We start from the raw sequence: 14,733 nt of genomic DNA on the forward strand, positions 1-14,733 counted from the left end.
GGAGCCTGCTTCTCTCTCTCTCTCTCTGTCTCTCATGAATAAATAAATAAAATACATAAAAAAAAAAAGATCAGATCATGTAGTGCCATGAAACTCAGAGAAGTTCTGACTTCATCTGAAAGATGGGTGGGAATTGTTAGGGGATCTCCAGCAAGGTAATGACAAGATAGAAGTGGGGTCTATGGATCACTCCTTATGGACTGGGGAAAGGGGTTAAGAATGAGACACTAAAATAATGAGTCAAAATATATCTTTAACCTCTTACTTATCGGGCAGGGCAAAATTGCCCTTTATTGAGTGCGGAGTGAGAGAATAAAACAGATGTGAGTCATTTTCTAATCTTTCATGCGTGGTTTGGGATATTTCACATTACCATAATATTAAATACTGAGGGGAAAGGTTTTCTCAAAACCAACTGTCTCCATGCTAATAGTCCTTTTTTCATCTACACAGATTTTTAAATCATTTTTTGGAATTCATAGCATTTCTCTTTTAAGGAGTCAAATTCAGCAGGGCTTCTTTTGCCTTGAAATTGATCTCTATTGAAAGGCAATGTGAAAAAAAAGAGATAAGAGCACCCACTCTGGCATTATACTGTCTGGGTTCAAATCCTGGTTCTTGCCTTCTTTACCTGTATGACTTTGGCAGATTACTGAACTTCTTTGTCTTTTCGTCTGTCAACTGGGAATATAATAAACCACCTCATGGGGGTTGAGGATTAAATGAGACAATATTTGTTAGGGGCTTGGACAAGTACCTGGCACCTGATGAATACTCAATAAATGTTAGCAATTAATCCAAATAAAAATTTGAAAGAAACATTCTGTGTGGATGGGACTGATTAAAATCCCTCCCCGCTGTTTTTTGCGTTGTTTTTTTTTTTAAGATTTTTTATTTATTTATTTGACAGAGAGAGAAAGCACAAGCAGGGAGAGCGGGAGAGGAAGAAGCAGGCTCCCCGCCAAGGAGTGAGCCCAGTGTGGGACTTGATCCCAGGACTCTGGGATCATGACCTGAGCCGAAGGCAGGCGCTTAACCATCTGAGCCACCCAGGCGCCCATTTTTTTTTTTTTTTTTTTTTTTAAAGACCGTGCCACTGAAGGGTGGATGTAGGGGCAGAGGGAGAGAGAATCTCAAGCAGGCTCCATGCCCAGTGCACGGGGCTCAATCTCACGACCCTGAGATCATGACCTGAGCCGAAATCAAGAGTCACACTCTTAACTGACTGAGATAACTAGGTGCCCTAAAACTCCCTTTTAAAGAGATAATTCAGTATGCATTTAAAAGTAGAATGCTTTAAAGTAGCTGTTATTTAAATTGTGTGGTGTATGATCTTGCTTGGGCATTATCTGAGCATTGAGAAATGCATATGTAACCTGTGAAGTTTTGTGCAAGATACAGAGGGTGTCCTACTTTGACATAATAAAATTTAAATACAGTAATAAATACAAGTTTTCATTTTTTTAGAAGGTTCTATTTGAGAGAGAGAGCATGCACACACGCGCGCAAACACAAGCGGGAGGGAGGGGGAGAGGGAGAAGCAGGGAGCCTGATGTGGGGCTCTATCCTATGTGGGGCTGTATCCGGGCACTCTGGGATCATGACCTGAGCCGAAGGCAGACTCTTAACCGACTGAGCCACCCAGGCGCCCCTACAAGTTTTTATTTGTGAAAAACTGTTACCAAAGGGTAACTGTGCCAATACGTGGGAGTAATTATTATAACTTTTAAATCATAATTCCTTTCAATGAAAGTTATAATTTCAGAGTTCTATGAAATTCTTCTGTTCTTTTTTTTTTTTTTAAAGATTTTATTTATTTATTTGACAGAGAGAGACACAGCGAGAGAGGGAACACAAGCAAGGGGAGTGGGAGAAGGAGAAGCAGGCTTCCCACTGAGCAGGGAGCCCGATGCGGGGCTCGATCCCAGGACCCTAGGATCATGACCTGAGCCGAAGGCAGACGCTCAACGACTGAGCCATTCAGGCGCCCCTCTTCTGTTGATATAAACTGATACTTGTTAAGGAAGGTGGGCGGAGGGGGGGATGGGTTAAATGGGTGATGGGTATTAAGGAGGGTACTTGTTGTGATGAGCAACTGGGAGTTGTATATAAGTGATGAATCTCTAAATTCTACGTCTGAAACTAATATTACACTGTATGTTAACTAACTGGAATTTAAAGAAAAACTTGAAACTACAAAAACTAACAAATAAAAAAACCCTGCAATCCTTGCTAACAATTAAAAAACACTCAGCATTATATTAGGATAATTATACAAGAGAAATATAAAGCATGATTTCAAAGTATTTTAGTCTTGTTGGGAAGAGAAAAAATGCACACCAAAAAAAATTGTACAAGGAACTATATGAATATGGGCTAAAATGAGTGGTACAAACTAGATGATCAAGGAGAGCTATGCGGGCTGGTATATTATTAATCTCCAAACATTTTATGAAACATATTGAGAGATTTTGTTAGACTCATCGAGAGGATTTTTGGGCTTTTAAAAAATATTTACCCCTGAGATCTCATTCTGTGCACACACAGCCATGCCCCCATACACATTGCTTCCAGGAATGAGCTATTGATACAGACAGAAGTGTATAACATAGATATTCTGGGGAAAAAAGATTAACAAAACCCTTCTACTTGAAAAGAGATCAAATTCAAACATGGTCCTAAAGGAGGTGGATAAGGAACATGATTGATAGGCAAAAACATGAAGACAAGAATATGTTTATGCCTAGGAGAAGTAGGATAAGAGCAAGCTGAATTATGAAAGATCTTAAATAGCAGAAAAGTAGAATTTTTCTCATCACTGTAAAATTTTTTTGCACAGGCGACAAATAAAGTGTCACTGCTGAAGAATGGATTACCCTTAGATACTGTAATAAGAACCTAGAAGTAGCTTTGGGAATGGATGACAGAGACTGTTGAAGGAAAAACTCAAAAGAATGTGCTTAATGACTACATGTTCAAGAATGAAAGTGGGAGAATACTTTTCTCCCACTTTAAATGAATTTAACATAGAAAATTGACCGGAATTTGAAAATGGACCAGCTAACTTTTGGAGGAGGATGGGAAGGAGTTAAATTTAGTTTTGAACATTCTGAGTTTGAGGTATTGGTAAGATATTCATAAAAATAGCCTATAGCCAATGAGAAATATAGGACTTGGTTAAAAACTCAAATCTGGGGGTGAGGGGAGGAGCAGGGAGAGGAAGGGAAAGAAAGAATTCCTTTATAGCAGGGAGAAGAAGGATCAGTGAAACTATGAGCATGAATTAAGTTTTTGGTGTTCAGAATTCTGGTTTTATTTCTTTTTATGTAGACCATGGATTCTTATGATACATCAGAATCGACTCCTAGGCACAGTGCATCTTCAAGGCTTAAAGATTACTTTATAGGTGCCACCCCTTTGCAGAAACGATTAGAATCAGTCAGGAAGCTGACTTCATTTATCCCAACTCCACCTCGAAGGAAAATTCCTCAGTGTTCACAATTACAGGTATGCCTTTTGTGTTCCTTCGTGTTACTCAATAATTGAGAAAATCTGTGAGCAAAACATTTTGACTTTTGTTACTTTTTAATATTTTTAGTGTCTTCTTAATCTCCCAGATAATAAATGAGAAATAGCAAAAACAAACTATTATTCACACTATCAGTACCACCTCTGTTATGTCTTTTAACTTCCTTTAATCTGGAGCATTTCCACAGTATTTCTTTGTTTTTTATGACATTGATGTTTTGAAGAATGTAATTTCCTCCCTTTTCCTTTTTTATTTTATTTTTTTAAAAGATTTTTATTTATTTATTATTTGACAGGGAGAGAGACAGTGAGAGAGGGAACAGAAGCAGGGGGGAGTGGGAAAGGGAGAAGCAGGCTTCACGCCGAGCAGGGAGCCCGATGCAGGGCTCGATCCCAGGACCCTGGGATCATGACCCGAGCCAAAGGCAGACGCTCAAAGACTGAGCCATCCAGGCGCCCCTCCCCTTTCCTTTTTAAATAGAATATTCTTTATTTTGTATCTGTCTGATGTTTCCTCATGGTTAGATTGAAGTTATGTATTGGCTGGAACACATTCCTTTTTGGGGAATAACATCTGGTAGCACAGAGGTGATGTCAGTTTTGATCATCCTGTCAAGGTGTTACCCAGTGGTTACTGTTTTATTCCTCTCTGCATCTAATAAACAGTCTGGGAAACACTTTAGGATAATGTAAATATTCTGTTCCTCATCAAAATTTCCCCTTACACTTAACATCCATCGATTATATTTGTCTGATTCTATATTTATCATGATGGTCACAATATAATGATTTTCCAACTCCATTTGCTCCATATTTACCAACCAGCCTTTGGCATTCTATTATAAACCATTCTCATTTCTCCTCTATTTATTTATTTATTTATTTATCTATCTTTCTTAATTTTTTTCAAATTTTTCTAAATCATTACTAAATTATTTTGATGTTTATATTGTCTCCAGTTTGCTGGCAACATTCTCTGTTTTGATTATTCATAAACAACTCTGAAGGTAACATTAGTAATTTGTGATTTCACTGGACCATGAAATAAAACCCTAGTCAGTGTGGGTTTGATGTGTGGTCTTGAGAAACATAGCAAGGATTCTGGCTGATCAGTCACCCACATCCTCCCTATAGTCTTGTTTTCTTATCCATGTTGTGTGCCTCATATCTCTTGAGATATGGGAAAATTTTTGCTTCTTTCTGAAAAGTTTCTTAAATTACTAGTGCTGGTAATGAAAGTGATCGTTCCTAACCATAAAACAGAAATTGTATATAAAGATTGGAATGTCCAATTCATTTCCTTATCTCTGTGAAACAAATAATTTTCCCGTACCTTTTGATCATAACAAGAAAAAAGTTTATAACTTTTTATGTAAGTTTTATAAAAGTTTCCATGAACACTCTAGTCAGAAGAAATAGTTTTATCAAGTAGACAACTGTAATGAAAGTTCCAAAAGATAGTTGGAGCTGTAAGACTATGTCAAAAACTATGGATTTTATAGAAAAATTCAATTCAGGATGAAAGTAGGAACCTGTATGGGGATGTATGTGAAGACCCTCAGTAATGTCATAGGGCCAATATGAAGGAAGTGTTTTTGTTTTTGATGGTACCTGTGGTTCTAATAGAACATGGCAGAAATGCTGCCAAGTATCTTTTTATTTAATCTACTGAATTTGACATTGTGTTATAGAGTGGATTTACCACCAAACATTTAAGAAAATTACATAATTAAAACTAATCAAATTAAATGCTCCAGGAGTAGTTACTGTTTTCTAAATCTATAATTTTAAATTTCTAAAAGTCAAACATAAATGTTCATCCAATAAATATTTATTGAACAGCCATTCTAGATGCTAGAGATATAGCACCTAATAGACAAAATCCCTGTTCCTGTCATACTTACACTCTAGTAAGGAAGACAGACAATAAAAATCAGACAAACGTATAATGTCATATAGTAATAAATGCTTTGAAAAAAAAGGCATGTTAAAGAGATATAAAGTGACAAAATTGGAGTGAGACAAAATTAGATAGGGTAGCCTCTTGAGTGACATTTGGACAGACCTGAGTGAAGGAAAGGAACATGCCATGTGAACACATATGGGAAGAGTATTCCAGAGTGAAGGTGCAGCAAATGAAAAGACTTGTTCAGGGATCTTCAGAGTCCTGCAAACTCTATTTTGGCTGGAGTGTAAAGATCAGGTACCCAGTAATAGATTTGTATTAAGTATTTAAAATATTATGATTAAGAATTAGGAAATATTAGTAAATGAGAATTTAAACTTGTCTTGACTTTTTTTTCCTGTAGGAAGATAATGATCCTCAAAAAGTTGCATTCCTTCTGCATAAACAATGGACTTTATATAGTCTAACTCCCCTATATAAATTCTCCTATACTAATCTCAAAGAGTATTCTAGACTTCTGAGTGCATTTATTGCTGCTGAAAAGCAAAAAGGGCTTGCTGTGGAAGTGGGAGAAGACTTCAACATCAAAGTGACTTTCTCCACTCTCCTAGGAATGAAAGGAACACAAAGAGACTCTGAAGCGTTTCTCGTTCAGGTATGTTATATAAATAAGCAATCCTTGCTTCCCCGGGGAAAAGAATTGGCACTGTCTTGGTTTAAAAATTGTGGTATTTTCAGCAATTGCACTTCTGGGTATTTACCCCAAAGACACAGATGTAGTGAAAAGAAGGGCCATATGCACCCCAATGTTCATAGCAGCAATGTCTGTAATAGCCAAACTGTGGAAAGAGCCAAGATGCCCTTCAACAGACGAATGGATAAAGAAGATGTGGTCCATATATACAATGAAATATTACTCAGCCATCAGAAAGGATGAATACCCAACTTTTACATCAACATGGATGGGACTGGAGGAGATTATGCTAAGTGAAATAAGTCAAGCAGAGAAAGTCAATTATCGTATGGTTTCACTTATTTGTGGAACATAAGGAATAGCATGGAGGACACTAGGAGAAGGAAGGGAAAAATGAGAGGGGTGGAATTGGAGGGAGAGATGAACCATGAGAGACTATGGACTCTCAGTAACAAACAGGGTTTTAGAGGGGAGGGGGGAGGGGGGATTGGTTAGCCCGGTGATTGGTATTAAGGAGGGCATGTACTGCATGGAGCACTGGGTGTTATATGAAAACAATGGATCGTGGATCACCGCATCAAAAACTAATGATGTATTGTATGGTGACTAACATAACATAATAAAATTTAAAAAAAAGAAAAAAAAATTGTGGTATTTTCTTACCATTTAAAAAAAATTTTAACCTTGTGATTTATAACCTATTTTATGTCTTGTTTGACCAAATTATAGTAATTAGATATGGCTAACTTAAAAAGGTTTTTTTTCCAGTTACATTATAGTCATGTTTACTTTAGAAAACTTAGAAAATGCTTAAAAATACAAAGAAAATTCAAAACCACAATTTAACATTTTGGTCTACATCTATTTGGCAATAGACAATCTGAGTAAACCTCTATTTTTTAAAGAAATTGAGTCAGTACTTTCCAAAATAGAAAGCATCAGGCCCAGATGGGTTCACTGGTGAATTCTGCCAAACATTTAAGGAAGAAATTATTTCAGTTTTCTGCAGTCTCTTCAGAGTATAGAACCAGAGGGAATACTTCCTTACACATTCTGTGAGGCTAGCATTACCCAATACTAAAACTAGACAAAGGTTATTAAAACTATAGATCAATATCTCTCATGAACATAGATACATTTGTCTGGCTATCTGGATCTACTAAAATTGGGATTTTATTGCCCATACTTTTGCATATGGCCTTTTTTTTTTAAGATTAATAATAGTGTTGTAGATAATTACTCATGTCCTTAAGAATATTACATTTTTGGAGGCGCCTGGGTGGCTCAGATGGTTAAGTGTCTGCCTTCGGCTCGGGTCATGATCCCAGGGTCCTGGGATTGAGCCCCACATCGGGCTCCTGGCTCAGCGGGGAACCTGCTTCTCCCTCTCCCTCTGCCTCTCTCACTGCTCATACTCTGTCTCTCTCTCTCTCTGTATCTCTGTGTCTCAAATGAATAAATAAAATCTTTAAAAAAAACAAAACCCAAGAATATTACATTTTTGTAAGTGTATCTGTCTAATTCTGTGGACTAAATTCCTAGAAGTGGAATTTTAGCAAAAAAACCCCAAACACATATATATACACACACACATATATAATCTATCATCATATATTGTGATATATCATGCCAGGTTACTCTTAGAAATGTAACATTCCTTCCTATGTGTAGTATTTAAAAGTAATACGACTATTTTTGGATTAAGAAACTGGATTTATTATTCATGCCTGCTACTCTGTTTCTTCTGAGTGAACTCATCTTAGTCGTAAATCAAATTCTGAAATACACCAACTATGGCCTGCGGGCCAAATCTGACCTGCTGCTTGTTTTTGTTGCTGTTTTTGGAAATCAGGTTTTACTGGAGCAGTGCTCCTTTCATTTGTTTACATATTGTCTATGGCTGCTTTTGTGCTACAACGGCACGTTTGAGTATTTGCTACAGAGACCATGTGGCTTGCAAAGCCTAAAATATTTACTGTCTGACTTTTACAGAAAGAATTTGCTAACCCCTGGTATAGATCATGATATTGGCAAGGATCTTCAAGATTCCTAGGATTAGGTTTAGCTCATAAAACAGAAAGACCAAATAACCGTGAATTAAATGTTTGTCTTGAGGTTTAATAGATAGAGGCTTATTTGTCTTACCAAAAAGTGTTTGGAGGTAAGGTGTTTAAGGCTGGTATATGCTTTATGAATTAATAATCTAGGCTCCTTCCATCTTCTCCATCATCTTCTTCCATCTTCTCTCTCATCCTTGGTGCATGGCTTCTATCCTTAAGGTTGCATCTTAAGTCTAAGGTGGCTCCTGAAGCTCTAAATATTCTCTGCCAGTTCCAGGCAGGAAGTAGGAAGGTGAACCGAATGAATCTTTAATGAGACTGCTAAGACCCAACAACTTCTCTTTACATCCCAGTCGGAAGGCAGACTAGGAAATTTTTCTGTTTTAGTGGGTACTTTGCCACCTCATTAAAAGCACAGTTTTATTGTGGAAGGAAAAATAGGTACTGGGTAGACAGCAGTCTTTGTCAAATGAAGCAGTTGATGCCCAGAGAAGGGATGTGATTTGCATGTCAACAGGCAAACGTTCTTGTGAGGAATAGAAATGACTTCTTGAACTCTTAGTAGAGTGTCCTAACAGTGTCCAAGTTAAATCTCATTTCTTCACAGAGTTACAGAACTTTTAGGTTATGAAAGTGTGATAGACCTATCTGGGCTTAAAGGCTTTTGAGTCTCTTACAATCTCTTGAACAAGGAGGAGAAATATGCAAAAAGTAACTGTTAAAATGATTATCTCTAAAGAGATATGATACTGGGCTGTGATCTTCACTTTATCCTGGTCAAACTTTAAAACTATGAATATCTGGAAGGTATGTTTGTCATGTACTTTATAGATTTGAAGTTTGAGATGTTAGTCTGCTGGAAAACATAATCAAGATTCTGAAAAATCTGAATGGATTGGCGCAATGGGTCAAATTGAAAGAGATTAAAATTTTAATAGGAATAAATATACTGTCTCTGTATATTAGGGGAGGTTTACCTTTTTTTTTTTTTAAGATTTATTTATTTACTTTAGAGAGCACACAAGCAGGGGGAGGGGGAGAGGGAGAGGGAGAGAATCTCAAGCAGACTCCCCGCTAAGCATGGAGCCTGACGTGGGGCTCATTCTCAGGACCCTGAGATCATGACCTGAGCCCAAATCAAGAGTTGGCTCTTAACTGACTGAGCCACCCAGGTGCCCAGAGATTTACCTATTAATAGCAAAAACGAATAGGGATAATTTATGTAAAGCTGTCAACTAAAAATTAGAAAACTACTGCAGTCTAAGATTATATTAATAGTTGCATAATCCAGATTAAAGATGGTCACAGTCCTTTATTTTTTATTTATTTATTTTTAAAGATTTTACTTATTTATTTGACAGAGATAGTGAGAGCAGGAACACAAGCAGGGGGAGTGGAAGAGGGAGAAGCAGGCTTCCCGCTGAGCAGGGAGCCCGATGTGGGGCTCGATCCCAGGACCGTGGGATCATGACCTGAGCCGAAGGCAGATGCTTAATGACTGAGCCACCCAGGCACCCCGGTTACAGTCCTTTAATCAGATCTTTTTGAAGTAATTATATTCACTTATGAATGACTCCCCTGCAGAATAATTTCAGAGTGACCAGGATAATGTGTATGGCATAGGAGGAATGGTTGAAGAAACGGAGATGTTGAACTTGACATTACATATGATAGAGGTCATCAAATATTTGAAGGGCTTTTCCTGTAGAAGAGAAATTAGATTTGATTTGTTCTACATGCACATAAGGAAGAAAACAGGACCTGCGGGTGGAAACTGTGGGCCTAACATATGAGAGAACGTTTTTAAGTTGATAGAGCTGCCTTAGGAAGAATTCAAGCACTTTGGATTTGGTGACTTTTTACAGTCCCTTCTGAAGTTGAGATTTTGAGATTTTTTCCCCTTAGGATAGTGTACTTGATTACACCATATCGGCATTCCTTATTTTGCATTTTGGCTGCACCAAGATCTTGCCATATACCATATCCTAATAAGAGTATTAAGAGGTAGGTCAATTAACTTGATATATCCTAATAGTGATTAGGGAGATTATTCCCTTTGTGTTTTTTGGCAAGTAGTACAACATATCTTCTTATTTTTAAATGTACTGATTTTGAGAAGATGTAATTTAGGAGTAAATGTACTTTTGAACTTAACCTTTTTTTTCTTTGTAGATTCTGTCAAAATCTCAATTGCCATCTGAGAACAGAGAACATAAAGTGTTGTGGACTGGTTGGTTCTGCTGTATATTTGGAGACAGTCTTCTAGAGACTGTTTCAGAAGATTTCACCTGTGTACCCTTATTCCTTGCAAATGGAGCAGAGACGAATACAGCCATAGTAGGAACCTGGTTTCAGAAAACTTTTGATTGTTATTTCAGTCCCTTAGCAATCAATGCATTTAATCTTTCCTGGATGGCTGCTATGTGGACTGCATGCAAAATGGACCAGTATATGGCTGCTACCGAATTTCTTTGGTCTGTACCCTGTAGCCCTCAAAGTCTGGACATTTCTTATGCCATACATCCAGAGGATGCCAAAGCTTTGTGGGACAGTGTCCACAAAACACCTGGGGAAGTTACTCAGGAGGAAGTTGACTTATTTATGGACTGCCTTTATTCACATTTCCATAGGCATTTCAAAATTCACTTATCAGCCACAAGATTGGTCCGTGTTTCCACATCTGTAGCTTCAGCACATACTGATGGAAAAATAAAGGTTAGTCTGAACAAATCTAGTTAAGTAATTTTTCCTTATTGTTACATAGCTTTCAAAATGTATGGTAATTGTATTTTCTACATTGAAGAAACACATTTGAATGCTAATTCAAGACAGTAGAGATATTTTATTTTATGCTTTATAAATGATTTACTAAAAAGTCTTCAGCCTCTAGATATAGCTTTATAATGGGAGGATACTGTATGCTGTGTGCTATAGACTTTGGTAATAATAGGAATTATTCTGTAGTAACTTTGAAACTTTAAAAATTGTTTTGTCAAACTTTGAAATAATTATTAGAGCAACAGAGGATTTTGTGTGTTAGATCAGAAAATTATAGCCAGAAATACATAACTAAGGTGTCATTTTTATATTTTAGGCTTTTCTCTCCCTACTGGGAAAGAAATAATTGGCATTGTTTTACTCTCTATTGAAGTACTTGCTAGAGGAAGTATCAGAAATAAACTGAGAGTAGGCACCTAAATATAATAAAATATATTAATATATTTAAAATGTATTAAAATATAGCCACAGTAAACAGTGAATATTGGTCTTGTCACTGTGCTGGGAGTTTAATACACCTTAATTTTAATCTTTAGAGCAACCCTGTAGTAGGTGTTTTTATCCACATTTTAGTTTTAAAATAAGGAAACATTTATTTTTAAAATAATAAAATTTTATTTTTAATTTATTGAGTTTATTTTTAGAAATAACACCTATTTTTAAAATAGGTGTCTTTATCCACATTTTATTTTTAAAATAAGATAGGTGAAAGTGATACCTGCAAGATAGCTTAGTCAGAGGAGGAGTCAGTATTTGAATGTTTATCTCTTAGGTTCCAAAAAGCTCATACTCTTTAAGTACTGTATTAATGTTTTTCAAACTGAAGGTCATAATGCAATAGTAAGTTGGAAAATAATTTTGATGGGAAGAGACCAGCTTTAAAAAAACAAGAGAGAAATATAATAGAAAATATATAAATGAGTGTATCACATGTGGTAAGGGTATACATTTGCTTGTACTGGGTCATGATGTTAAATTTATTTCTTTGGTTTGCAGTAAAACATTTGAAAGATTATACTATACCTTGTTACTTGGATATTATAAAGGAAAAAAATTCCATTTTAGCACCTCAGAATTCAGTGTTCATGAAGTCCTTGTATATTTTAAGATTTTTATTTTCATATGCCCACATTCCATTAGTAAACTACATTTAAAAACTGTTATGTATAATGTGTTCTTATGAATATAAAGGTGGTTCTTTAACAAATTGATTTTATCTGGTCTATTATACATGTAAGAGCCTCTTTTTCTTTTTAAGATTTTATTTATTTATTTTAGAGATAGAACAAGCAAATGGGAGGGGAGAGCAGAGGGAGAGGGATAAGCAGACTCCATGCTGAGTGGAGCCTGATACAGGGCTCAACACCGGGCTTGATCCCATGACCCTGAGATCATGACTTGAGCCAAAATCAAGTCAGATGCCTACCCTACTGAGGTACCCAGGCACCCCACTAAGAGCCTCGCTTAATGATATAAGACAGTAACTGGCTCCTACCTTCACATAATGCCATGATGATAGCTAACATTTTTTAATTTTTTTTGATAGTGAACATTTATTAAGCACTAGCCGTGCCAGGCATTATTAAGCATTTTATGTATACTGTCTTATTTAGTTTTTCACAACAATCTGTTGACATAGCTTGTAAAGACGAAACTAGCACAGAGGATAAGTAGGTTCCCTGAGATCACATAGCATAAGTGGAGTTGGAATTTGAAACCAGTCATCTGACTCAAAAGCTTATGCTTTTAATTGCAACAGTGTACTGCCTCTCAAAAGTTTGAAATTAGTGTATTAACCAGGTTTCTGCCATCTGCTTAGTTTCTACAAGATACTTTTGGAATTGTATATCCCTTTGAGAAGAAGGAAGCTATGGAACATCTTTCTAGAAAATGTAGATACTCAATTTGCATATAAATCCAAGGGGTTCAGGGATACCTGTTCCTCTCCTTACTCCTTATGCAGATAGCCCACCCATGGAAATCAAGATAAATAAGAACTTTAGTTATTTCTACGCACCATTGACTAATAGTTGTATATTTATTAAAGTTAGTAGTCTTCATTAAATAGAATAAAATTTATTTGACTTAGAGCAGCAGTGGTTTGGGTTCATCTTAGCTTGCAGATACGGAATTTAAAATAAGCCTGGAATATTTATCAAATATTAAACTGCTTTGTTATCAGAATTCTAATTTTAAATGTCTGTTTTTTTTTGTTTTTTCAGATTCTGTGTCATAAATACCTTATTGGAGTCTTGGCATATTTGACAGAACTGGCAATTTTTCAAATTGATTGAAGTCTTGTGGGGACGATACATGATGGATTATATACTTTTTTCTCACTGATTATTTGCCTAATTGCTATGCTGAGAGGGCCTGCAGGAGAAATATGCATCTGTCTCTGCATCTGTTTTCCTCTCAGTGCCTTTGGAATTGCCCAGATGGAATTCAAGAAGGATCTAGAAGAACAAAGAAGGTGGTAGTAAATGAATCACAGCCAGGTGCTCGATAATAGTCATGATGATCTGGGATGCCAGATTCTAGAAAATGCTGAGTTGTTATTTTCTTGGACCATCTTTCTAAAAAATATGTAATGTTTATTACATTAAATTTTTAGGATTCAAATGAGGTATCTCTAATATTATTTCTGATTTGGATCTTTAAAACCTTCAATTCCTTTTAAGCATTTTAGAGTTGGGTCCAGAGGGAATTTCTGTCTTCTAAAGACATTTTCCTAGTATCATTTCACTGTAGAGAGTTGACAATTAAAATCTCCTCCAAAGGAAACTAGAGATTAATATACACTTTTTAAGCCACTAATATGCTTCTGTTTTTAATACTGTTCAATTCTTATTGCAATGTTGAATTAAATACTCACTTTTAAAATGAAGCAGTGTTTTTATTAGTGTCTTGGTGACAGATCTTTAATTAATGTCTCAGAAATGAGAAATCATAGGCTTTTTCTCTAGCACAAATGTTACAAGCCAACAATTATATGGAATCAAAGGCAACTGTGAGCTGCTTTTGAGGGCAGAAATTATTTAACTTTCATGTCCCTAATTTTGCTTTAGCACAGTGCTTAGTAAATATCTGCATTTTAATCAACTCTTCCATTTTATAGATGCAAACTATGAGATCAAGCAACTTAGGAGACTTGCCCAAGATGCTGTATCTAAATCTCTAAATCTCTTCTTTTAATTTATTGAGCCCCGGAAGATTTTGTTTTACTTTATAAATGATGTTTTTAAAAATTTGTTTGAAAGGAAATAATTTTAATAGGCTGTCATTCTAAAAACAAAGGTTAATTTCTGGAATGGGGTATTATTTCACATATACCATGAATAGCAGAGATAGTGGAAAAAGCATGGGCTTTGGAGTCAGACAGCCATTCATTTAACTAATATTAAGCTCTTACAGTATACTTGGAATTGTATCGGGCAGCAGGGGTATAGCAATGAAGACAAATAAGATCCCTGTCATGTGGAAATTATATTCTAGTGGAGGAAGGTAAAAGATAATTTCAGTTGAGATAAATGTTATAAAGAAAATCAGGCAGGACATTATGGAAAGGGGTGACTTTTTATACAGTTGTCAAAGAAGGTCTCTCTGAGGAAGTGACATTTGAGCTGAGTCCTGAGTGGTGAGAGGGAACCAGCTATGGGAAGGTGTGTGGAGGGGTTTGCTAGGCAGGTAAAATGGCAAGAGCACAGGCCTTGAGATAGCTAAGAACTTGGCTTATTTGAGGAATAAAGGAAGTCTGTGTGGCTGGA

At 36.2% G+C, this 14,733-nt stretch overlaps 1 protein-coding gene across 1 annotated transcript; it reads left to right on the forward strand.

Moving 5' to 3' along the window:
* The first annotated feature begins 3,333 nt into the window (after positions 1–3,333).
* Positions 3,334–13,276, forward strand: CENPL (centromere protein L). Its single transcript, XM_021682617.1, has 4 exons — positions 3,334–3,507; positions 5,838–6,089; positions 10,361–10,903; positions 13,189–13,276. The coding sequence occupies exons 1-4, from the start codon at positions 3,334–3,336 to the stop codon at positions 13,258–13,260; spliced, it is 1,041 nt and encodes a 346-aa protein (XP_021538292.1). The 3' UTR covers positions 13,261–13,276.
* Positions 13,277–14,733: the final 1,457 nt, after the last annotated feature.

The sequence above is a fragment of the Neomonachus schauinslandi genome, chromosome 6, assembly GCF_002201575.2.
Source record: "Neomonachus schauinslandi chromosome 6, ASM220157v2, whole genome shotgun sequence".
Taxonomy (NCBI): Eukaryota; Metazoa; Chordata; class Mammalia; order Carnivora; family Phocidae; genus Neomonachus; species Neomonachus schauinslandi.